The 26,185-nt window shown below is 39.5% G+C and overlaps 2 protein-coding genes and 1 non-coding gene across 5 annotated transcripts in view; all 3 read right to left on the bottom strand.

Moving 5' to 3' along the window:
• Positions 1–6,840, bottom strand: part of BCAS3 (BCAS3 microtubule associated cell migration factor) — a 568,366-nt gene extending 561,526 nt beyond the window's left edge. For 2 of the 3 annotated variants that reach the window (XM_068530786.1, XM_068530788.1), the window contains exons 1-3: positions 6,719–6,840; positions 4,902–4,989; positions 409–463 (exon numbers count right to left, since the gene is read on the bottom strand). In XM_068530786.1, the coding sequence (XP_068386887.1) occupies positions 409–463; positions 4,902–4,972 (126 nt within the window). In that variant the 5' untranslated portion in view covers positions 4,973–4,989; positions 6,719–6,840. Of the gene's footprint in view, positions 1–408; positions 464–4,901; positions 4,990–6,702 lie in introns of all 3 variants that reach the window. The other variant, XM_068530787.1, reaches the window with a different exon arrangement.
• A 3,333-nt stretch (positions 6,841–10,173) lies between these two features.
• Positions 10,174–10,279, bottom strand: LOC137755712 (U6 spliceosomal RNA). The gene has a single exon (XR_011072095.1). It is a non-coding gene; the product is annotated as a U6 spliceosomal RNA (small nuclear RNA).
• A 7,288-nt stretch (positions 10,280–17,567) lies between these two features.
• Positions 17,568–26,185, bottom strand: part of PPM1D (protein phosphatase, Mg2+/Mn2+ dependent 1D) — a 52,905-nt gene continuing 44,287 nt past the window's right edge. The window contains exons 5-6 of the mRNA XM_068530509.1: positions 23,565–23,807; positions 17,568–18,987 (exon numbers count right to left, since the gene is read on the bottom strand). Coding sequence (XP_068386610.1) covers positions 18,430–18,987; positions 23,565–23,807 — 801 coding nt within the window. The 3' untranslated portion in view covers positions 17,568–18,429. The remainder of the gene's footprint in view (positions 18,988–23,564; positions 23,808–26,185) is intronic.

A 26,185-nucleotide genomic window follows, 5' to 3' on the forward strand; every position in this document is an offset into this window, starting at 1 on the left:
TAGATTTGACCTCAGTGTAGTATTTAGTTAATAGTAAACCAAATGCAAAGCATATATTGCTTATTTCACTTCCAACAGGCAACATTTAACTAGGACAAGAGAAAGATTTTGGAAAGAGAACCCAAATAGACAGTTCCAAGACCCATCTCTCAGCTAATATCGCACCTTGATTCCTCTTAGTAAAGCAAGGGCTGAGGAATAATAATTATGCCACCGTCTGCACAAAACTAAGGCACATCTAACAATAACAGCAAGTATGGTTCTACCCTACCAATGCTCGGGATGCTAAAACATCAAAAGTCTTTCTAAAGTTGACGATACTGGTGTCAAGTTTAGGGAACAGAATATTTCAGAGCTTCCCTGGCCAAGAGTAAAGCCTACTATTTCTGAAACCACACAGACACTTACCTGGGGCACAACATCCTGCAGAAAAGTCACGACACTTTCCATGTAGGACTGCTCCCTGAAAAAGGGTGAAATTGATAAAATTTATCATGACAGCTTAATATGAAACATGGAAAAGCAATTTCTACAAGCCCTAATAAAGTTATTCATAATACTAAAAAAAAGAAAAAACAACTCTCATCGTCTGATAATTCTGCTAACCTGCTTTCTTAATTTCTTTGAATATGTTATTAAATGCAAATGAGATTTTAAAATTTTTAAACATTATCTTTTCTGGTTTTTTTTTTTTTTTTTTGGCTGTGCCATGGGGCTTGTGGGATCTTAGTTCCCCAACCAGGGATTGAACCCCTGCCCCCTGCAGTGGAAGCGTGGAGTCCTAACCACTGGACCACCAAGGAATTCCCAAACATTATCTCTTCTTAAAAGTTATGCTCCATTTTTTTTTTTACGGACTTCCCTGGTGGTGCAGTGGTTAAGAATCCGCCTGCCAGTGCAGGGAACACAGGTTCGAGCCCTGGTCCGGGAAGCTCCCACATGCTGCGGAGCAACTAAGCCCATGCGCCACAACTACTGAGCCTCCGCTCTACAGCCCACGAGCCACAACTACCGAAGCCCGCGCACCTAGAACCCATGCTCCGCAACTAGAGAAGCCACTGCAATGAGAAGCACGCGCACCGCAACGAAGAGTATTCCCCACTCGCTACAACTAGAGAAAAGCCCACATGCAGCAATGAAGACCCAACGCAGCCAAAAATAAATTAAAATTTTTTTAAGTAAAATAAAAATAAATAAAAATTTAAAAAGTCATGCTCCATTTTTTTTTAATTGAAGTACAGTTGATTTCCATTATTGTGTTAGTTTCAGGTGTACAGCAAAGTAATTCAGTTATATATTTTTTTCCGATTCTTTTCCATTATAGGTTATTACCAGATATTAAATATAGTTCCCTGTGCTATACAGTAAATCCATGTTGTTTACGTATTTTATATATAGTAGTATCTGTTAATACCATACTCCTAATTTATCCCTCCCTCTCTCTTTCCCCTTTGGTAACCATAGGTTTGTTTTCCATGTCTGTAACTCTGTTTCTGTTTTGAAATATAAACGTTCATTTGTACTATTCTTTAGATTCCACATGTAAGTGATATCATATAACATCTGTCTTTCTCTGCCTGGCTTACTTCACTCAGTATGATAATCTCTAGGTCCATCCATGTTGCTGCAAATAGCAATATTTGCTTCTTTTTTATGGCCACACGCTCTCTTACTTTGATACAGATAGAACTTTTAACTCGTATTTGAAGGAGTGCTGACAGAAGACTTGGCTAAAGCAGGACCGTCCTCTTGAGTCAGGGCAGAAGAATGCCCTAGTTAGAGCAAGAAAAACTGTTGCTGAGGACTCAGTATTTAGTGACCCTCTCTTTAACCTGGTTAAGAACCTAGTCCCTTACTTGTATCTAGCAAAATGAATCTATATTTTGCTGCAGGTGCAGGCATTAGGAGGAGTTATTAAACAGTCCTCACAGAACTTTCGGTGTGGATAAGGTATGGGAAAATATCAAAATGCATGAAAGTGAAGAACTATTAAGGACACTAAGATATTTTAAATGGGAAATATATGGAGATCAGCAAATGGAGGAAAAAAATTTTTCTTCAAAATATATACCAAATCAAATTCATTTCAGAGAAATGTGAAAAATTACATTTGAAGAAAATAATGTGTTACCCTAAATCCTATTTTTTAAAAAGGCAATATGCCTTAGATACCGACAAAAACTGAGTAGGCCTTAAAAAAAAAATTTGATTAGGCCTGCCCCTCCAACCTCACTTTTCTCCCACTCTCGTAACTTACTCTGCTTCAGTCACATGCAATTTCAATTCTTAGACTACACCAAGCTCTTCTTTGAATCAAGACCTTTACACCAGCTTTTTTTCTGCATGGATCCCTTCGCAAATTCTTCCCTGCCTTTTAGATCTCCAACCTAAGTGTTACCTCCTCAGAGAGGCCTTCCCTGAAGGCCTTAAATCATACTCCCCAATGCTGTCCTCTATCATAGCACACCAGGCACTGATCAGAGCCTGTAATTACTTATTTACTGTGTCCCCCCACTAGAATGCAAACTCTATTACAGAAAGGAATCCATCTTTCATATTTACCTTATATCTCCAGAATCTATAAGCCAGTACTTAGGCACAGAGTAGATGCTCAAGCATTACTTGTTAAAAGAATACTGAATAAATTAAAGAACTTCAAAAAACACAAATTATGTATTGCATAACAAAAAGCAATATATGTGGAATACCATATGGTGAGGCAGCATAGAACAGTGCATAAGCACACAGACTCTGGAGACAAACTGCCTGGGTTTGATCCAGGTTTCCCTTCTTGTATGTTACCAAGGAAAATTTTTCTCTCTGCTTTGGTTTCCTCATCTGTAAAATGAAGATTGCAACAGTACCTAACTCATAGCTAATAATATGCTTAGCCTGTTGCCATGGTCCACAGTTAGCAAAGAAATATATAGCCCTGGGAAATGCAGGAGGGGAAAAAAAGCAAGTATAATGGTGAAATATCATACTATACATATATTTTTTGTTAGTCTGAGAAGGCAATTTTATGTAACATGCTAAACTGCTCAAGGGAAATAATCCAAAATGCTACAATTCCCTTATGAACACTTTGAAAGACAGAAAACAAACTTTATCTCCTTAGCCAGGTATTCAAGGGTCTTAATTGTCCACCCCAACCTCCTTTAAACAGGTCAACTTCCCTAGATTTCATTTATGAAAATAGCTTGCCTTTCCCAACTCTGCTTACTCCACTGCCTTTGCCGAAAATGTGCCCTTGATTCTAATTGCCCAAATTGTATTCAGCCCTTAAAGTACACTATAAATGTTAGCTTTTTCAAATTTTATTTATTTATTTTTGGCTTCATTGGGTCTTTGTTGCTGTGTGCGGGCTTTCTCTAGTTGCGGCGAGCGGGGTCTACTCTTCGTTGTGGTGCGTGGGCTTTTCGTTGCGGTAGCTTCTCTTGTTGCGGAGCACGGGCTCTAGGCACGCGGACTTCAATATATGTGGCTCACAGGCTCTAGAGCGCAGGCTCAGTAGCTGTGGCGAACGGGCTTAGTTGCTCCACGGCACGTGGGACCTTCCCGGACCAGGGCTCGAACCCATGTCCCCTGCGTTGGCAGGCGGATTCTTAACCACTGTGCCACCAGGGAAGTCCAAATGTTAGCTTCTTAATGAAACCTTTTCAGATCTAAAATACTCCCACTAAAATATTCCCTCCAATCAAAATTTTAAATAAATAATAGGGACTTCCCTGGTGGTGCAGTGGTTAAGAATCTGCCTACCAATGCAGGAGACATGGGTTCGAGCCCTGGTCCGGGAAGGTCCCACATGCCATGGAGCAATTAAGCCCGTTTGCCACAGCTACTGAGCCCGCATGCCACAACTGCTGAAGCCCATGCACCTAGAGCCCATGCTCCGCAACAGAGAAGCCACCGCAATGAGAAGCCCGCGCACTGCAACGAAGAGTAGCCCCCACTCACCACAACTAGAGAAAGCCTGCACACAGCAAAGAAGACCCAACGCAGCCATAAATAAATAAATAAATAAAATAATTAATTTAAAAAACAAAATATTCCCTTTAAATTCCCATGCTGCTTTGCTGGCATCTTTTTTATTGATTAGAGTGCTTGCAAGTATACACATCTTAAAACTACATTAGGGACTTCCCTGGTGGTCCAGTGGTTAAGAATCCGCCTTCCAATGCAAGAGACGCCAGTTCGATCCCTGGTCAGGGAACTGAGATCCCACATGCCGTGGGGCAACTAAGCCCGTGTGCAATCTAGAGCCCACACGCCACAACTAGAGAGAAGCCCCCACACCGCAACAAAAGATCCCATGTGCTGCAACTAAGACCCGACGCAGCCAAAGAAAAACAGAAAAAAAAAACATTAGATTATAAGCTCCTGCAAAGTATAGCCATGCTTTGTCAAAAAAATGCTTAAAAATATAGAAATGTACTCTTTATGACATTCACTTTGAAACTTTCTGAGACCTAGAGTGATACATCACAATCTAGTAAACATATACATAGATATGAATGAATATTATCTATGTGCGTGTCAGAACACAATACGAACTCCCAACTATATTTTCTACTATATTCTATTTCATTTTTTGAATAATGGTCCTGGTCCACTAAACTGATTTAATGACCCACTAATTGTTAAACCTGAGGTTTGAAAAAGCAGTACTCAAGGATAAAATACAGTGCTTTTCAAGTACTCTATAAATGTGCTAAATACATCAAACTGACCCTCCAATTATTGCTTTTATTTGGCCTTGGCAACGATGTTTATCATCCTGTAAAGCCAAAATTAAACAGATGTTACAAAAGTAAGCACTGCTTAGAAAGGAAACCTAAATGTTAGTTACTATTCTGAGTAATCTTTCCTTTACCTATCAGGCTTAACTGAAATTTGCTTACGTGACAGCCTGAGGGCGAACCACGACTCCACCAGTACAACGACTGGGTCTTCTGGGGGAATCTGTAGCCATTGCTTCATTCACAAAACCTGTTTCCAGAACGAAAAGACAGAAAATAATGGATCATTATTGTTGGGGGTCGGGAGAAAGATACATGGTTGCTCACTAGAGATCCCTTGTCACAAATACCTAAATGTTAGGTCCTAAAATGTAGGAAAATTTCCCAGCAATTCCTATTACACCTAAAAGAGGGGAGTGCAGAAGAGGAAGAAGTAGATAAAAGATTTTTCAAACTACTATGAGGTTTTCTTATTTGGACCAAGCCTCAGAACCACAAAACTAGTTAAGACCCTTGCATGACCCTTTGATCTACTGCTTTTTTATTGTTTTTGTTTGTTTGTTTGTTTGTTTTATTTATTTTTGGCTGCATTGGGTCTTCGTTGCTGCACTCGGGCTTTCTCTAGTTGCAGCGAGCAGGGGCTACTCTTCACTAGAAGTGCGCAGGCCTCTCACTGCGGTGGCTTCTCTTCTCCGTGTCGCAGAGCACGGGCTCTAGGTGCGCGGGCTTCAGTATTTGTGACACGCGGGCTCAGTAGTTGTGGCTTGCGGGATCTAGAACATAGGCTCAGTAGTTGTGCAGCACGGGCTTAGTTGCTTCGCGGCATGTGGGATCTTCCCGGACCAGGGCTCGAACCTGTGTCCCCTGCATTGGCAGGTGGATTCTTAACCACTGCACCACCAGGGAAGTCCCCGATCTACTATTAACATAAACTAGGAAGGGATGGAAAGTCTAGCACAGGATCACTTTATAAAAACAAATATGCTAATTTCGTGAGCCAAAATTAAAGAATTTACTGAAATCTTATATTGAGATAATAAAAATATACATGGTATAATATTTTAAGACCAAATGGAACAGTGAGGTACTACCTTCCAACTAAGAGTGTTGGGAAAATAGGAGTAAAATGGCCTACGTATCCTGATGGATGTTAACTAGTCTTATTGTGGTGATATTTTGCAGTATATACAAATATCGAATCATTATGTTGTACACCTGAAACTCATGTAATTTATATGTCAAATATATATATATATTTTTTAAAAAGACTGCACAGTCACAATTTAACAAGACTATCAAAATCATATTTGTAACCTAATTTGTAACCATATTTGTAACCTATGCTACTGTAACCTAATCACCAGAGTCTAAATAAGTAATAAAAACGTATATGACATTAGAAGCCCTTCCAGTCTCATCACTGAATCCTGATCCTTGAATGTCTAATAAGCATCTGAATCACTGGGGAGGTTTTAAAAGCATGGACTGTATGTGGTTAAGGTTAAAAGAGACAGCAATATTAAAGATCTCTTACACGGCTCAGGAAAGCCCACAGCCTGGAACTAATCTTGAAAGCCCCTAAAACCATCTCGTCTAAGCAGGGAGCATTCTATCACCTTATTTGAAAACTCGCAAACTGATGAGTCCCATCTGCTACAACCAAACCACGCTGTGCCCCAACTAGCCCAGATACCCCTTCCTCAGTGGGTATCTTCACCTCCAGCCCCTGAGCCCTCTCATTTCCATTCCACCCTTTATTCCTCGAAACACAGGCTCCCAAGAACGGTCTTTAAGGGCCCTGTCTCCTGAAGACGACCCTCGCCAGCCCCTCAGGCCCCACTCTCCTGAAAGACATCAGCACGGCGTTACCCATTTCACCTCCAACGCTGAGCCACCGCTGTCCCCGGCCGCCCTCTGGCCCCTTGCCCTCCCTCCCCTCCCCCTCCGATCTCCACAGCTCTACCTCGTCGAATTCCTACCAGCCAAGCCCTCTCCCCTCACGCTGCTCGTCCCACGTCCTCGCCAAGCCTCCTCAAAGCCGCAGCACCACCAACCCTCTCACCGGCCGCCCCGCCGGTAAACGCTGCTCTCCAGCTCAAGACTCACTGTTTGGAGTCTCCCCTCGTGATTGACGGTTACCACTTCCTACCACGCCTCAGCGGAACTACCTTTCTAGCCAATCCTAGAAGCAAACTGGCCGCGGCTGGGCACCGCCCTTAGAGGTCAGCTTTGCCAACCAGCAAGTAGCAAAGAGACGGACCCGCCTCCCGAAGTGATCCAATCCGCTGGGGCTCGAGGGAAAACACAACAGTATGTAAGTTCGGGTGAAGCCGAGGTGTCAGGTTCGGTTGCGAACGTAGGCCAGGTAGGGAGGAGTTACAAACATGTCTGTTTTCCTTTGCACACAGCCCCTTCGTGGCCTTGTCAAAAAGCATCATGCCGCAGAAGTCTGTGCACGTCACTTGGGTGTCTCAGGCTGGGAGTCGTACCACACGGGGACCGGTCTGTTTACATCGAATTCTCGCGACAGCTGGTTCGAAGCTCAAAGCACGTGGACATGGCAGCTGCCAATCACTTTTAGCTGGCCAGTCAGCCATCCCGAACGCGCCTTCTGCCTCGCCCTTTTCAATGTGTTTACCTTCCGGGAGCCTAGGCTGGCTAGCGCTGGTGGGCTGCCCTGGAGCCAGGGTGGTGATCTGAATGAGGGGTGCGGCTGGTATTGTTGTCAGTTTGACCTAGGTTTGTGGACCACACCTGACTCCTTCCTACCTGTTTACACTTCCCGTAAGGAACATATTGAGATCGCTCTGGTGTCATTCCGTCGGTTACATTTCTTATATAATAATATTTATTGTTCTATTGAAGGAACGCTCAACACAGACTTAAGCACTTCATAAGTACTATCAAATTTAATACTCTTGACAATCCCATGAAAATATGGCTTATTAATAGGCATGGGGTTTGTAACAAAGTGGCTGATACAGCAGTAAAAACTTTTAAAAGGTTTTAGCACTGTGAAGGAGGGAAAAATTTAGTAGAGAAACTACCTCACCAGAAATATGCAGTTAATCAGGTGCTGGACAGATAGATGATGATATAGGTATAGATATAGCCAAGAAACCACCCATTTGCTTGTACACTCAATTAGTGCCCATAAAAAGGACACCCAAAGTGATATTTATCAGGCTAATGTTTGGACATTCATGTTCTTCCACTACACAAATTCCCAGCACTGTCGGTCTTTTAAGATTTGCTTCCTACATTAAACCCAGTAATGGAAAAATCTTTCCAGTATTTTGAATTCCCTTTGTTCTTATTGCTATCACTGGCTTACTTCCTTGTTGTCTTTGAAATGTTTTTTGGTTATTTCCCTAATGCATGTCTCATTTTCTCCCACTAGAAAGTTAAACTCCTCCTAGGCATTAATAGACTAAGGCTTTCATGTTGTTGAATCCCCCTTTATACCTAACTACCCTGAACACAACAGATATTTCAAAATTCAGACTTACTTGAATTAAATAATTATTACTCTCATGTTGTCCCTGACCCAGAGCAGGAATAAAGAGAAAATCCAGAGGAGACCAATAGGTAATACTCACAAGTGGGATAACCAGCATTTGTATAAGGTTTTTCAGTTTAAATAGCTGTTTTACATGCATTGTTAAATTCCATAACTCTTTCACTATTCCTCTACAAAGTTATGGAAGAAGCAAGGAAACAAAAATCATAAACACAAATTCATTCATTCAATAAATATTTGAATGCCTACTAAGTGTCAGGCATGTTCTAGGCTCTGGAGATACAGCAATAAACAAATCAACCAATGTGCTTGTCCTCAGCCAGAGAATTTGCATTCTGGTGGGAAGACAGAAATAAACACACAAACAGAGAAATTCAAGTAGTGTAAAATGGTATGGAAAAAAAAATAAGCCAAATAAATAGAGGTCAGAGCTGGCTTATTTTAGGTAATGTGGTCAGGGAAGGCCTCTCAGGAGATGGCATTTGAACAAAGACTTCAATGAAGTAGTAAGAAAGCTGCTCTGAGGGAAAAGCAGTCAGGATAAAAGAAACAACAGGTACAATGGCCTTAAGAAAGGAATGAATTTTGAAGAAGAATGAGAAAAACAGTGTTGTTAAATAAAGTAGATTCAATTGAAAATGATAGCAAACTAGTTAGGAGAGGTAGGCAGTGGCCAAATGAACTATAGTGTATAAAATTATAAGGACTTTTAGTTTTATTCTAGGGTGGGACTCTATTGGAGGACTTTCAGCTAGGAAGTGTCATGATCATGCTTACATTTCTAAAAGATCGTTCTATCTACTAAACAGAATAAACTGTCATTAGGGAGGGGACAAGAGTGGAAACAGTGGGTCAAGTAGGAAGGCTATTTCACTAGACCAGATGGGAGAGCTGTCTAGAACTGGGCCTAGAAGTGAAGCAGCAGAGGTGAAAAGTAATCAATTTCAGAATATTTTGGGACAGAACTAAAAGAACTTGATAATGGGGTGCATGTGGGATAGAAGGAAATGAGAGAATCAGGGATGACGCCTGTGCTTTGGGCTTGAGCAACTGAGTGATGACGTTTACAGATAGGATGAACCCTGTTGAAGTTATACATTTTTTAGTGGGGGTGAATTTCTGTGCCCTGGTTTCATCCTTTGTAAATTGTAAAAACAAAAAAATTATTAGCCTCATAGGATTTTTTTTTATTAATGTGATGTTTTGATAGGAGGTTGTGTTTTATTTTATGTTGTTTATTTTATTTATTTATTTATTTATTTATTTGGCCGCGTCATGGCATGAAGGATCTTAGTTCCAGACCAGCCATCGAACCTGTGCCCCCTGCAGTGGAAGCACAGAGTCCCAACAACTGGACCCGCCAGGGAATTCCCAGGATTTTTAAAAATTAATTAATTAATTAATTAATTTATTTATTTATTTATTTATTCATTTATTTATGGCTGCGTTGTGTCTCCGTTGCTGCGCGAGAGCTTTCTCTAGTTGTGGTGAGCGGGGGCTGCTCTTCGTTGCAGTGCGCAGGCTTCTCGTCACGGTGGCTTCTCTTGTTGCAGAGCACGGGCTCTAGGCGCACGGGCTTCAGTAGTTGCGGTACGTGGGCTCAGTAGTTGCGGCTCACGGGCTCTAGAGCACAGGCTCAGGAGTTGTGTTGCACAGGCTTAGTTGCTCCGCAGCATGTGGGATCTTTCCGGACCTGGGCTCGAACCCATGTCCTCTGCATTGGCAGGTGGACTCTTAACCACTGCACCACCAGGGAAGTCCCAGCAGGATTTTTTTTTTTAAGTTTTAAAATTTTGCAAAGTTTAATGTTGGTACTGTTTCTTTCCATATCAGTTGGTACAATTTACATCATATTTTATACTATTTAATCTTTGCAAAGACATTGTATACACAAAGATACAAATTCGATAACTGAAAAATATGGAACGTTTCATGAATTTGCATGTAATCCTGCGCAAGGGCCATGCTAATCTTCTCTGTGTCATTCCAATTTTAATATATGTGCTGCCAAAGTGAGCACAAGCCTCACAGTTCCACAAGTGGGATTCTTATGAGGTGTAAATAAATTTAAAATTCTCAGAACCAGTTAGAAATTTGTACAAATTAACTCGTTCTAATTACTAACTTGCCAGTCTTACCGGGTTGAGAAGGTCCGAACCTTAGGACCTGCTTTCCTTTCTTACCGAAGTTTTCCTGCCAGAACACCATATGTTATTACTTGCCTTGAGTTGGAAAACAGTTTGCATTCACACCTGTAAATTTATTCATCCTTCTATCTTATGTAAGGTTTTTGCACGCAATTCTCAATTCTTGAAGAGATGACAACAGATTTTGGTTTTCTACTGTCATGTGAGAATATTAGGCCCCAGCAGTGTGCCATTGTAAGGAAGTAAAAGTGCTGCAGTAAACCGAAAAACAAAACAAAACAAAACAAAAAAACCCCAGCTATACTCCGTTTTTTCTCCACCAAGATGGTGTTCGATTCTCTCATCAGCCTTCAGATAGGGAGAAAATAGAATTTGTGGTGATCATGTTTTGAATGGACGTGAATTGTGGGTGCTTAGTACATATTGGCAGCTGATGAGTCACTTCAGATTATTGGGACGTGGGGAACCTTTTCACAATCTGTTCTTAGGATTGAGCAATCCCAGCTAGGAAACTCATTTTCAGTGTGAGAGTAACTTCAAGCTAGAGTCCTTGTTCTTCCAGCTGCTATAATGGCCTATTGTAATAAATCACTGATTACTAAAGCTGCCTCTCCGGTGGCCATGCAAATCAAAAACAAAAGTTCCCAGTTCCCAGAGATTTGTCAGAGAACTATCCATATGCAAACCAAATGTCAAGGTCAGTTTATACTTTCTCCCCTCTTTTTGTTTGGTAGGATTAGGATTCTTTTTTTAGCCTCAAACAAGCCATTGCCTCACTTGTTTTGGCCACCAAAAACACTTGGACAATAATCACATGATTTAAGCAGTGGTGAAATCATCTGATTTCACACAGAGCTGTGGTGAACATTAATATTTTAAGTGTCAGTCAAGCATAAGGAAAAACAAAGAGGGAATTCCCTGGCGGTCCAGTGGTTAGGACTCCACACTTTCACTGCTGAGGGCAGGGGTTCAATCACTGGTGGGGGAACTAAGATCCTGCAGGCCGTGCCAAAAAAAAAAAAAAAAAGAAAAGAAAAGAAAAAAGGAAAACAAAGAGGTAAAAAAATCATCATTGGGCTTCCCTGGTGGCACAGTGGTTGAGAGTCTGCCTGCTAATGCAGGGGACACGGGTTCGAGCCCTGGTCTGGGAAGATCCCACATGCCACAGAGCAACTAGGCCCGTGAGCCACAACTACTGAGCCTGTGCGTCTGGAGCCTGTGCTCCGCAAGAAGAGAGGCCACGATAGTGAGAGGCCCGCGCACCGCGATGAAGAGTGGCCTCCACTTGCCGCAGCTAGAGAAAGCCCTCGCACAGAAACGAAGACCCAACACAGCCAAAAATAAATAAATAAAAAATAAATTAAAAAAAGAAAAAACACAGTTCGAGTACTTTAAAAAAAAAAATCATCATCAAGTGTAAGTTCATCAGTTGTTCTATTGTATCACTCTGGCTGGGGATGTTGATAGCAAGGGTGATTGTATATGTGTTAAGGCAGGCCGTATATGGGAAATCTGTACCTTCTGCTCTAATTTTGCTGTGAACCTGAAACTGCTCTAGAAAATGTCTATTAAAAAATTACATTTCTCTAAAATCCTCTAATTGTGAGGTAAAAATACATTAATTACTCACTCCATGGACATTCTCTTGTGCATTCATCAGGCTGAAACTTTTGAACACTACCATTTGTGGTAATCGCCTACAAATTATAATTCTAAACTTCAGAATTGCAAAACCAACATAATCCAAGGTTATATCACCTCACATCTATTTAATTACAACGCCTGGCCTGCCATTTGTCTGCCCTGCATATTACTAGATAACTGTGGTTTCTAAAACACCATTTCCCACATTTCTATTTGAAATTCTAAGTATTTGTTTACTATCTTGGGTCCCTTCACCCTAACCCACAGATCTCTTTAGCCCACTCTGCCCAGCAAACTTTCTGAAAATACAGTGATAAATTTTTTGCTTTGTCATTCTCCTGAAACTAGTATTTATAAAGTGGCCATGTAATTTGTCATCCTACCTAGGAAACCTTCATGAAATGAGGCTCTATTAATAATTAAACCAAAAAAATAAGGTAAAGTAGGACTGTCCCCGGCAAACCATGAAGTATGGTTACCCTTTATCTTTGACACGTTAGTACTACTTTGTAACTGTTTTGTGCATGATTATATATTTCTGCATGATTATAATTCCATTGTCTATTTAGCTAAAATGTAAACACTTTAACAGAAGGGATTATTTGTTTCATTTCTATTCTCCATAAGACTCTGCTCACTAACAGGAAAAATTACATGTCAGAACCCCAGTAATTTATCCTACAATTTGGAGCTGGTATTTATAATTAAAGATACCAGAAAGTAAAACTATTAACAAAGACCAAAAATTAGTTTCATCAGCTGTTTTAATGATGTCCACGGCATAATTTATCTTCCCCTCATATACATAAACCTGGATAAAGATTGCTTTAAATCAGTGAAAACTGAATATGTAGTAACAGTTTTGAGAAGCTAAAATTTTAATATTAGGAAACATTTACAAACATTTATTTAGCACTATATACCTGCCATTGTAGTATTATTATCTGCATTTTACAGGTGGGGACCAAAACTCAAAGATGTTAAGCCGTTTAGTCCCAAATTCAGGCAAAGTGATAGAAGTGCATGGTTCCTGAAGCCTCAGCTTTCTGCCTGAAAAAGAAGAACCCCAAAGAAAGGGAAAGTACCATGGAGACTGTAGAGAGGGAGGAGCTCAGGAAAGCGACCCCACTGAGTACATTAGGCATGAATCTGATCCTAATCAGCATAATGAAGACTTTGAGAACTTAACTGGCAGATAGATAACTGCCCAGGTCCCCAACTAGCTACTGGGTGATGAACACAAGGGACAGATCAAATTACACAATGGCAAAGGATTTGGAAAATGAACTGATATTGAAACCACAGACCACAGAAGGTGCGTTGGAATATGTGGCATTGAGACAGGAAGGGGGCAGGGCACAACCTTTTAAAGAATGACAGCCATTGAGGATGTGACATAAACTGGTTAGCACAAACTAGGTCCAAGATGGCAGATGATTGACTTCTGCTAAACCTTGAGCCTCAGTATATGCTCATTGTAATACGTCAGCAAGCTAAATGACACACCCACAGGCGCCATGACAGTTCCAAGGCCCACCATAAAAGGCCAAAAAATGGGCAGTGGCCCAATCCCTGGAAATCCCCGCCCCTTCCCCAAAATAGTTGGAATAATCCTCCCACTCATTCGCCTATGAAATTACCCACCACTATAAAAACTGACAACCCTATACCCTTAAGCCTCTGGCCTTCTGAGATGACCCACATTCAGTGTGTATCTCCCTGCATAAGCCTTCTTTCACTTTACTATGCCTCGCTCTTGAATTATTTCCTGCACGAAGCCAAGAACCCACACTCAGCAGCCATCCCAGGGACTTGCCTGAGACCTGGGACGGGATGTGACCATCCTCTTGTGCCCCACTTTCTTTCCTGCAACAGCATGAATTAACCAGATTGACTACCTATTAAAACAATGATCTCCATAAGAGCTAAATAAGATTGTCATAATATTCAGATGTCTAGGATAGAATCCAAAATTACATGGTATACAGAGAACCAGGAAAACCTCAATTTGCATGAAAAAAACAATTAACAGATGCCAATACCTAAATGACAAAGAATAATATCTGACACTTTAAAGCTATATTATACAAATGCTCTTGCAAGCAACTGTGAACACTCGACATGAATGGAAAAACAGAAAATCTCAAAAACGAGAAGATATAAAGAAGAACTGTAAGCAGATAGGGTAGGGGGTCCTTGGAGAAAGAGAACCAGGCCTGGCTTTCTTTTTTTTTTGAAATTCACGTTCTTTTATTTATTTATTTATTTTATTTATGACTGTGTTGAGTCTTCGTTTCTGTGCGAGGGCTTTCTCTAGTTGCGGCAAGTGGGGACCACTCTTCATCGCGGTGCGCGGGCCTCTCACCATCGCGGCCTCTCTTGTTGCGGAGCACAGGCTCCAGACGCGCAGGCTCAGTAATTGTGGCTCATGGGCCCAGTTGCTCCGTGGCATGTGGGATCCTCCCAGACCAGGGCTCGAACCCGTGTCCCCTGCATTGGCAGGCAGACTCTCAACCACTGCGCCACCAGGGAAGCCCCAGGCCTGGCTTTCTTGACATAAGAGAAGCTATTTTGGCCTAAGCCATTTTGTGATCTAAGCCTGGTCACGAAGCTTGCCCTTGAACAGGTCTCAGTAATTAATGATATTAAGGGAAGTGAGGGAATTCAGGAACAGTGGAAAAGCAGTCAAGAAACAATAGTTCAGTGAAAGAAGTCCTAGTTCCTCCCCAAGGGGTGTACATAACAATCTGATACACGTCCTCTGATACATATCTGGTACAAATCCTTTCCGTGTCCCCCATTTCTTGTTTGTAGGAAATAGGCTTCATTCAGCCTCCTGACCTTCCCTGAGTTCCAAAGGGCAGTTTCAAACTGCTGCTTATCAGGGAAGGGGAGGGAAAGCAGAAACAAAGGGGGAGCAGTCAAGAAACGATAGTGCAGCTGTGGGGCAGGGTCCTGGTTCCTCCTCAAGGAATATAACAATATCTTTGAGTTCTGTAGGAACTATGGCCCCTACTCAGGTGGAGAATGGATACTTAAGGCTGAGCACAAGATTCCTTGAACACGGCTCTGTTACCTCACCATCGACCAATCAGAAGAAAGTCTGCACATGGGAAGTCTGATCCCTCTTCCCCACATGATTCTCCCTTTAAAAACTTTCATGGTCAAGCAGAATCTTCAAAGTTGATTTTTGGACACCAGTCCGTCTTTTCCCTAGATTGCTGACTTCCTGAATAAAGCAACTCTTCCTTTCCAACCAACACTCTCACCTCTTGAATATTGGCTTTCCGGCGGCGAGCAGCAGAACCTGAGTTCGGTAACACCACCACCTTCCTCCTGGGAGAAGAAGCTGGAGATTAAGTTAATAATTGATCATGCCTATATAATGAAGCCTCCATGAAAATCCCTGAACTGTGGGCTTTGGAGAGCTGCCAGACTGGTGAACAGACTCATGTGCTGGGAGGGTGGTACAACCCAAATCCATGGGGACAGAACCTCCTACACTTGGAACCCTTCTGGACTTTCCTGATGTCTCTTCATCCAGCTGTTCATCTATATCTTTATTATATGATAAACCAGTAAACACATTTCCCTGAGTTCTGTGAGCTGTTCTAGCAAAGTATCAAACCTGAGGCGGTGATTGTGGGAATGCTGATTTATAGTCAGCCAGCCCAAAGAGTAGGTGACAACCTGGGAGATGCAATTGGCATCTGAAGTGGGGGCAGCACCATGAGACTGAGCCCTTAACTTGTGGGATCAGATGGATAGTGTCAGACTGAACTGAACTGTAGGACACACAGTTGGTGTCTGCAGAATATTGCAGCATTGCTTGGTGTAGGAAAACCCACACATCTGGAATCTTAAGTATTATGAGTGTGAGTAAAGGAAGAAATAGTGTTTGTTTTCCATTCAGTGGACACGGTTAAGTAGTGGCATAGGTGAATAACATATCCAGAGTAGAATACGAAAGAATGAGGAGGCGCTGTGATGTACTGATGTGGAAAAATCTTTCAGAGAGAAACAGATGTATAGTTGCATGTCTATGTACAGATTTGTTGGCTACCCTGGGGACTAAGGTGAGGGTAGTTTCATTATGTACCATTTTATAAATCATGAATTTTCCATCATGCATTATACTACTGATGTATACATTATAGGCAAATAAAATTTAATAAAAATAATATAAACATTAAAACATTATTTGTTAATTGCATAACATCTTTAACTCGTTAAAGAAAAGGCCTAAAAACAGCCCTAGGTACACATACAAAAGAGAGCTAATTTTACCTTTTAGTTATATATCTCAAACCAAAAATGTTTCCAGTATTAGACAGCTATTAGTATGGTATGGAACTGGACTCTATGGCACTATAAATGTGACCTAGGAAAGAATGCTATGACATTTACATTAAAAAATTGATCTGAAAAATAAAGATGGAAAAATTCTTCACAAAAAATTGACTCCAAAAGTGTATGCTACTTGCTATATGTCATTACCTTGGAAAGATCTGAAAAACAAACTCTTTAGTTTTGAAAAACTAGCCAAAATTAATGTTTCACCTGAACCACTGGTTCTCAATTAACCCTTTCTTTTTTAAGGGAAATTTTTATTTATTTATTTATTTATTTATTTATTTATTTGGCTGCATTGGGTCTTCGTTGCTGCACGCGGGCTTTCTCTCGTTGCGGCGAGTTGGGGCTACTCTTCATTGCGGTGTGTGGGCTTCTCATTGCAGTGGCTTCTCTTGTTGTGGAGCATGGGCTCTAGGCATGCAGGCTTCAGTAGTTGTGGCACATGGGCTCAGTAGTTGTGGCTCGCAGGCTCTAGAGCACAGGCTCAGTAGTTGTGGCGCACAGGCTTAGTTGCTCCGTGGCATGTGGGATCTTCCCAGACCAAGGCTCGAACCCATGTCCCCTGCACCGGCAGGCGGATTCTTAACCACTGTGCCACCAGGGAAGCCCTCAATTAATCCTCTTATGGAAAACTGGTGTGCTTCCAATTGCACAGTTCCTAGCATACTGTAGGTGCATGGTCAATGTTGAATGCATGGATTAACTCTTCAATGTCTCATTTAGAGTCCTGTTCTAAATTAATAAATTTTAAAAATTTCTCTTTGTGGAACAATTTATCACACCAAAACAACATACTCTTAGTATTTTGGTATTAGTTCCTTTTAGTTTTTTCTTATATTACCAAATAATAGTTTTATTCATTTTTAATTGCTATGTAATATTTCATCAAACTCTTATAAGCCATAACTGATCTAACCATATACTTATTATTGTATATTTAGCCTGACTTGATGTACTCTAAGTTAAAATTAAAAAGTCAAGAGTGCAAAGATGAACATTACATGTATTTTAAGTTGTTACTCTAAAGCTTGATCATGGCCTAACAAAAAGTTAATATATACCATTAAAACAAACCAATAACAAAAATCCAGCAACATCAGTAACAGTTCACTGATTTTATTAGATGAACAAACATGTCCATATAATCAATGAAAACCATCGGATATATAAAATAATTTAAGAAATGTTGGGAATTAGCAGCACCATCCGTTATTGACATAGCAAGAAAAACTTCACATATTTTATGCAAACACTAGAAGAGGATATAACTACTTTTAAGACCTACTAATGCCACTGAATGTCTGGGATGATTGAGAAGGACATCTTTTTAGGCAAACCTACCTCCTTCTACTTCAAAGATTTGGTGAGAAAATCTGATGATTAATGTTTAGAAAAAATGCTACTGAATGAAATAGATACTGCATAGTATTTTAATTAGGACAAGGAGACTAAAACCCAGCTACTTTTGCATGGCTCAACACTTCTGCTTCTATGAAAAATTTAGTTCTGAATTATGAAATCAGAAATAAAGAATAATTTTTAAAACACTAGTTGTCTCTAAGAAACATTAAGTGGAACACAGGTCACTATGAAAATACATCACTTTTCCAGTTTGCTTCATAATTTACTTTAAAAAGTTGTGTAGTCTTCATCACAAGTGACATACAAATTTCTTAATAAGCATTTTTAAAAGTTTAAATGTATTTCTAAAATCTAATAGATTCTTTTGATTTTTTTTTTTTAAACCTTTAGCCCTGTTGTTACATTTACTGTGTATCAGAGTAAGAGACTGAGTTTGTGTGAAGGATACAAATTTACACACATTTTATAGCAACTTATAACCCTAACATCTACAAAATTCACATTTATAATACAAGCAAGTACAAGGCCAGGTTAAAACGGTTGAATTCCAAAAAGTCAAACTGTATACTATTTTTATTTTGTCCCCTTAAAAAAAGTTCAACTTCGGCACCAAATTCAAAAAGCCCTCTTAGAAGTTTGGAAAAAAAAAAATTCCAGATATATTTCAGCAAACACAAACAGTTTTTCTGTGCTGGTGAAGTAAAGGATTTCCAATTTTCTTCTGGCCCCTAAGTCTGCGTCGCATGGTAAGTTTAACAGAGTTCTTTCGCTGTGAGTTTGTGGGGAGGCTTGCAGGCTGAGCACCGCTACTTCGACTTAAACCATTTCGTCTATGCTTCTTCACAAGAGGGCCAGAGTTGGATTCTTCTAATGTCCTTTTGAAGTTTGTTGGAGGGGTTCTTTCAACTTCTTGAGCTTTCATTTGACCTGGGATCGACATCTTTAAATTTTTTTGGTCCACGATGGTGTTTGTTGAATTGGTAGGCACAAGGCCAACTGACAGGCTATTATTCAAAGAATCATGTATCCTTAAAGTCAGGGCTTTAGTGCAATTTTCTTCAAGTGGCTCTGGATCTTTTGAGGATATGACTGCAGCCTGGACATTCCCTCGAGCTATCTCAGCTGGGACTTCTAAATAATTCTCTGAGAAGGCATTACTACGAACAAGGGCAGGTATGTGGTCCTTAGAGTTCAGCCTTGGCCATGGGTCCTCCTCCAGTGACTGAAAAACAAGAAGGTAAACCAAGTAAGAACTAATTTATCCTAGAATTCAGCTTAACCATTGGGGAAATGAAAAGATTTCATTAGAATAAGTGACAAATTTGTTTATTTGGGGGGTTTATTTCCTACTTTCTATATTTTAATTTCTGAATATTCAGTAGTGTGGAAAATGTGAAGTGCAACATTAAAGCAACTCTGTCATAATGGAAATTCAGATTGTTGCTTTGCACCCATCTCCCAAACACTAGATACTGTTCCGTTATTTGAGAAAACAGGACATATGGGAATGTACTGAGTATGGCTGGGGCAACTTTCAAAGATATAAGTGAGGGCTTCCCTGGTGGCACAGTGGTTAAGAATCCGCCTGCCAATGAAGGGGACACAGGTTCGAGCCCTGGTCCGGGAAGATCCCACATCTTAGTTGCCACGGAGCAACTAAGCCCATGAGCCACAACTACTGAGCCTGTGCTCTAGAGCCCGCAAGCCACAACCACTGAGCCCACGCGCCACAACTACTGAAGCCTGCACGCCTAGAGCCCGTGCTCTGCAACAAGAGAAGCCACCACAAATCAGAAGCCCGCGCACCACAACAAAGAGTAGCCCCTGCTCGCCACAACTAGAGAAAGCCTGTGCACAGCAACGAAGACCCAACACAGCCAAAAGTAAATAAATAAAATAAATTTATTTAAAAAAAAAGATATAAGTGAAAATCATATGGAAACTTTCAGGTATTGTTTTTTAAAAAGCTTCACAGGAGGTTCAGCTATGCACCACTCCTTTAGGTGTAGTGCCTCAGATCTATATGTATTCAGAATATCCTCCCATCTCCAGACAGATAAGAACATTCTTCCTATCAAATACAAATCTTCCAGTATAATATTTTAGAAAATCATTGTTTTAATACTTTCTCAAGTATAATTTTTTTTTTATAAATTTCATTCTTTCTGTTTTTTTTTTTTTTAAACCCCACATTTGTTTATTTATTTATTTTTGGCTGTGTTGGGTCTTCGTTTCTGTGCGAGGGCTTTCTCTAGTTGCGGCAAGCGGGGGCCACTCTTCATCGCGGTGCGCGGGCCCCTCACCGTCGCGGCCTCTCTTGTTGCGGAGCACAGGCTCCAGACGCGCACGCTCAGTAGTTGTGGCTCATGGGCCCAGTTGCTCCGTGGCATGTGGGATCCTCCCAGACCAGGGCTCGAACCCGTGTCCCCTGCATTGGCAGGCAGATTCTCAACCACTGCGCCACCAGGGAAGCCCTCAAGTATAAATTTTAAGCATAAATACTATCTCTTGCCCAAGTGTGTAACATTTCCCGCAATCATTTCCTCTCTCAATCAAATCAAATTTATTAAAATAGTAATATATTCTGAAGAGCCCAAGTAAACCATTTTGTAGAATGGTAAACAAAGACATATTATCTGGTCGCCCTCTGATATAAAATCCCCTAGGAATAAACGCCTTTCGAGAAAGTGCTCTATAAAAAAGCATATTTATAAAACTAATGTTCCCTTCAACGTTTCTAGAATTAAAAAGAAAAAGGGAAATTGAAGCAATCAAAAGCATTTCAATTTAACCATGTAACATGAACATGCTTTACTGAAAAAAAAAAATTAACTTTAGGTCCAATGGAGGCTAGAGATGAGAAACCCTAAAGTTCCTAATTTGGTACTGCCCCAAATAGAATGCTGCTACCTTTTTTTTTTTTAAACGAACAATATATTCTTCCTTTCTGGGGTCATTGGCTCATTTATTTATTTTACACTACATGGTTTACTGAAAGCCCAATTCTTATCTGTTTTAACACTGACTAGATGTTGGGCAGCAACCTTATTTCAAAATACCAGTGTTGAGAACGGATAACAGGACAGTCTCTGTTCTAGAATATTTACATCTGGCTTTCAATAATATCAACAACAACTTGTCTGTGAATTTATCCCCTCTACATTAGGTTGATTCCAATGCCTACTACCCTGATCACAAGCATGTTCTGACTGACCACAGAAAACTATATCTAGTCATTAGTAATTTTTGACTAAAAGTTCATCTTGGTTTAATATAGAAAAAGGATTTGCAACAAGACCAGGCAGCAGATAAATTCTGTAGACAGAAGGCTTCCTACTACCAAACAAGCACATCACTAATTTAGGCACAAGAAGAAAGGTACTAATCAAGCCACTTACAGAAATAGAACATATTGCTCTAGTTTATGCAACAATGCTAGACATTAGATGGAATTCCTTTACAAAAGAAAAACAATGGGATGATGTCAGAGTTAACGCAATTTATTGTAATTTCTGTTGTGCTGTGTCTTTTTAAATTCACAAATTATTATTCTGATACCACAGGTGCACGGCTTTTCTTCCCCCACTTTCTCCTTGAGCTTTTCCTTCTCTTTTTATTGGCATTCTGTGGGAATACATTGCATCTGTTAGCTCAGGCAACTGCCTAGACTTCTTAGACTCATCCCAGATTAATTACTACTGTATTGCTAAGCCTTCTTACCTGCTCATAAAACACTTGTGATATTGACAGGTTACGTCCTAAAAACTCACACTTTAAAAGTTTCACTACTTCAGAAATCGGCTTTCTTGAGAGCTCCATATATTTTACAATCCAACAGTAAACAACTAATTACAAATTGTGCCTAGAACACAACTGAAACTAAGTGTTAATCCTCTGGAAGAACTCTTTTCCTCATTCCTCCTTCCTATAGCTCTTGGCTTATTTAAAAAACAGCTAAATTTAGTTTTGCCCTAAAGAAAGGATAAAGAAATCTGTGCCATAGTAATATATCACAAACAGAAGTATTTCTACTATATCTGTCCGAAAACAAAGATTTGACTACCGATTTAGCTTACGATTCAAACAGAAGTTCACATGTCTATAGATAGATAACCTAGTCTCAAGTGCCTAGTCTAAATGTGGGTAGGTCTTAAAAACCATTCAAAATCAACCAAAATGTCATTTATATCTAGATGTTACTAAACATAGGATTATTGTAACAATGAAATACATCAGAGATACTTGTGAGTAGCCACGGTTAAGATAAACAAAACAAAACACAATCTTTGGGGCAGAGATTTGTCTTTATTTACTTGTTAGGGCAGAGCCAACAATACTGATTGTCCTGAATGGCTCTAAATATTCTTTCATATTTAGGTGGGGCCAGATGGTTAACAAACAACCACGCCTACATATAAGTCAGTGTATACATAAATCTCCTAAGCTTTACTTTAGTAAAATTGTTAGATCATTATTTTTCAGAATTTTGAAATATGTTTTAAAAATTATTTCTAGGTGCAATTTATGTACAATTTTACTAATGCCAATCCACAGACGGCAATAAGTTTTGAGATCAATATTAAGATTATTTATTCCTATCACAGTATCTTCTATCCCCTCATCCTTACCTCCACCTTAAGGCCTCCTTCTCTGTACTGCCTAAAGTTCAGTTATTCAAATACAAACACATTAGGAAACACGAAAGTAATGAATACATTCAAATACAGAAACCAGCGAATTCTCAAATGAACATAAGCTCCTTCATAACACTCAAAAGAGAATGAAGAGACTTTAAAAGATTTCAATCTGCATTATTATTCAAGAGTTTTCAAAGCAAAGAAAGCTTTGACAAGAAATTCTTTTAAGAAAATAAGCATAAAATATTAATTTGTCAATTTCTAAATGAAGAGTCCATGTAAGGAAAATTAAGTTGCCATATATATAGTGAAGTAAAAGATAGGAAAGCGGTAATAGTAAACTTCCACGTACTCCATATAGGATCACAATACCCAAAATTAAATAAATTCTTTGTACTGTGTAGCTTTGAACATCTTAAAAAACTGCCTGAATACACAACATAAAATTCCACTGTGTTTCCCATTTTAATGGTCATTCTTCTGAAAGCACATTCTCAGAAGACCAGGTATATCAAAAGTTATCGATATTACTAATTATTAGCAGGAAAAAATTGGGACGAAATCAGAAAAAGGGAAATACAGTAGCATTTAAACTTGTTTATTTCACAGCACATCTTAAATTCATTCAATATTAATATGGATAAGAAATAGGAATGATGTTTCTTATCCATGTTACTAGATAACCAGTTCTAAAGTCTGATATCCTAAGGTCCAGTTCAGTCTTGATTCTGTATGATCTTATTCAAACTGCTCAATATCTCAGTCATATTATCTATAAGATGGAATAACATCTGCACTATTTAGCTTTCAGGGTTATGAGGTTCAAATGAAATACCACATATGGAAGTGCATCACAAAAAATGCTTAAAAACTTTCATACTATCAGAAGGGAATCAGTAAGTTCCAAATATTAATATGGTTAATATTCTTCAGGGGGCATATCTAATCACTTTTCTATTAGGTGCTCTACATACAGCTGGCATTCAGTATAGTACCTATGTGCAGATGGCCTACTGACAGTAAGTTACATGACAAAGATCTATCACTTTCTTGACTGTAGCTCAAATCCAAAATTCTACTATATAAAGAATCTGAAAACTGTTTTCAGGCAATACTAACCAGAGAAATTCTATTACAACTTAAATACTAGAGAACTGTGTACCTTGACTGGTGGTGTAGAACACGGAGAAGGAGTCATCACGCAGGTTTCTTGACTATTATAGGAAGGGCTATCAGTCAGGTTCAGATAGAGCTCGTCTTCATTGGTGAAATCTCCCTGAGTGCCCACTCCTGGAGAGATGCAGATTACTATGGCACTAGTATTATCTGCTCGAAGCATACGCTGCCTCCAGCGGCCTAGAGCTCGATTCACAAGCATTTTGGCACAAGACTGTCCATGCTCACCCTGTATTTAAAAGAATAAGAAGGAAGATAACAACTCAGACCTTGTTGCCACGACACCTGTAGCAAATGAAAACTCACGTGTTCAACATGGCCTACATAAATAATTAAAATTTCAAACTTTATCCACAAACCCATAACTATGCTAAAACAGTATTGCTCTAAATTTAAAAAAATACTAAGACAAGGTCTTATCCTGTGGTTAAATTTCACCTGTATTTTTATCTTTTTGGTAGCAAGAAACTTGGTCTTCATTGTAAACTTACTTAGGAAAAGTTATACAGAAGTTATCTAAAAAGGGGAAGTAAACATCAAGTTATTATAGATAAACAATTCACAAATGAAATAATCACACATGGCAAAAAAAACTCATTGCAAAGGGCCAATTTCCTCCTAAAATAAGAGCTTCTGCAAATCAAAGACAATCCCAACATAAAAACTGTCAAAGGATATGAACAAAATTCAGAGACAAGGAAATAAAAATGGTCATTAAATATATGTATACATATTGACATATATATACATACATAGATATATGTATATATTGACATATATATACATACATAGATACATATACACATAGCCATTTATAGATATATAAATGGCTAATGTCACTCCTATGAAGAAAAAAGCAATACAATAAGTGGTTATAGTATAGAGATCAAATACATACAAACAGAAAGAGTAAAAAACAAACAAACAAAAAATTAAATGAACTTGTGTTATACAAATAAATGTGGCTTGGAATAAAACTTACAGCATCATACATGGATTTAATAACTGCTAAGTTTCAAAGAACAGAAAAGAAAATGATGTGCTCCAGAAAAGAACTACTTATCTTAAAAAATACCTCTAGAAATAACTGAATAATGAAAATGAGTGGAAATGTTTGAAAAAGAAATGTGTCATGAACTATAAGGGGAAAAAAATTTTAATTAATATGTTACTTTATGTAATGTAATAAAATATATTAATGTCACAGGGAGCTCAGCTCGGTGCTCTGTAGTGACCTAGATGGATAGGATTGTGGGGTGGGGGGAAGGTCCAAGAGGGAGGGGATATATGTATACATATAGCTGACTCACTTCATTGTACAGCAGAAACTAACACAACATTGTAAAACAACTATACCCTAATTTTTAAAATACATATATTAATGTATTATAAGTACAAAATATTAATGTACTATAATGTATATATAATGTACTACCGTACTATAAGCACTTTATTAAAAAATATATAACATATATGTCATTTAACTGTCAGCTATATGCCTCAAGTTTATATATTGAAACCGGATAAAGAACTGGGCTTTTTTCATTCTTTCCTTGGGAAACAGGGAATCATTTTTATTTGGGATTGCCTGATCTTGGTCATATTACAGTATTCCAACACATTAATGATGGCAAACTGCAAAAAACTCCTCTCAGCTGCTTTAAAATCTTAATAATAAGCCATCCTTTCATTCGCAAGAAAAGTACCACTTTGTAAAGATGTTTTTAAACATTGCTTTTTTCCCCCCTTTCTAATATGAAAAAATATGCACTTCATAATTGATGAAAGGCAGCATTAATCTGTAATTCATGAATCTATTACGTTCCCCAGTGTACATGTTGCACCACTCTCCAAATACTAGCTCACTGAGAACTCACTGAAGGACTCCTTTACTTTTCACTTTTTCAGTGTGCCTGTTTCCCTCCCAGCAAAGCTCCATAAAAAAAGAAATCTACATAAGCCATTTCTACTACCTTACTTGCATTTTCCCTCAGCTCACGGATTCTGTTGACTTGGGCCCCCCTTAATACTGTGTCCTTTTCTTCCACCCTACTGTCTCACGAGGTGATGTCATAAATTGTCACAGCTTTAACTCCCATTAACACTGAAATTAGCATTTCCAGGCATTGCCTTTCAGTAACTGCCTACTGAAAATATCTATCTAGATGAACCAAAGGCACGTCCTATTCAACACACCTATATGAATTATCCCTCCCTCCCCCCAAAATAATGTGTTTCTTCTTGATAACAGCTTCCAGCCACCACTAAGAAATTTGGGTGTCATAATATTCTCCCTCCTTAAAACCCAAGTTCTGTCAGTTCTACCACTTATGTATTTTTTTTTTAATTTATTTTTTATTTATTTATTTTTGGCTGTGGTGGGTCTTCGTTTCTGTGCGAGGGCTTTCTCTAATTGCGGCAAGCGGGGGCCACTCTTCATCGCGGTGCGCGGGCCTCTCACTGCTGCGGCCTCTCTTGTTGCGGAGCACAGGCTCCAGACGCGCAGGCTCAGTAGTTGTGGCACACGGGCCCAGTTGCCCCTCGGCATGTGGGATCTTCCCAGACCTGGGCTCGAACCCGTGTCCCCTGCATTAGCAGGCAGACTCT

This window comes from Eschrichtius robustus, chromosome 20 (genome assembly GCF_028021215.1).
Source record: "Eschrichtius robustus isolate mEscRob2 chromosome 20, mEscRob2.pri, whole genome shotgun sequence".
NCBI lineage: Eukaryota > Metazoa > Chordata > Mammalia > Artiodactyla > Eschrichtiidae > Eschrichtius > Eschrichtius robustus.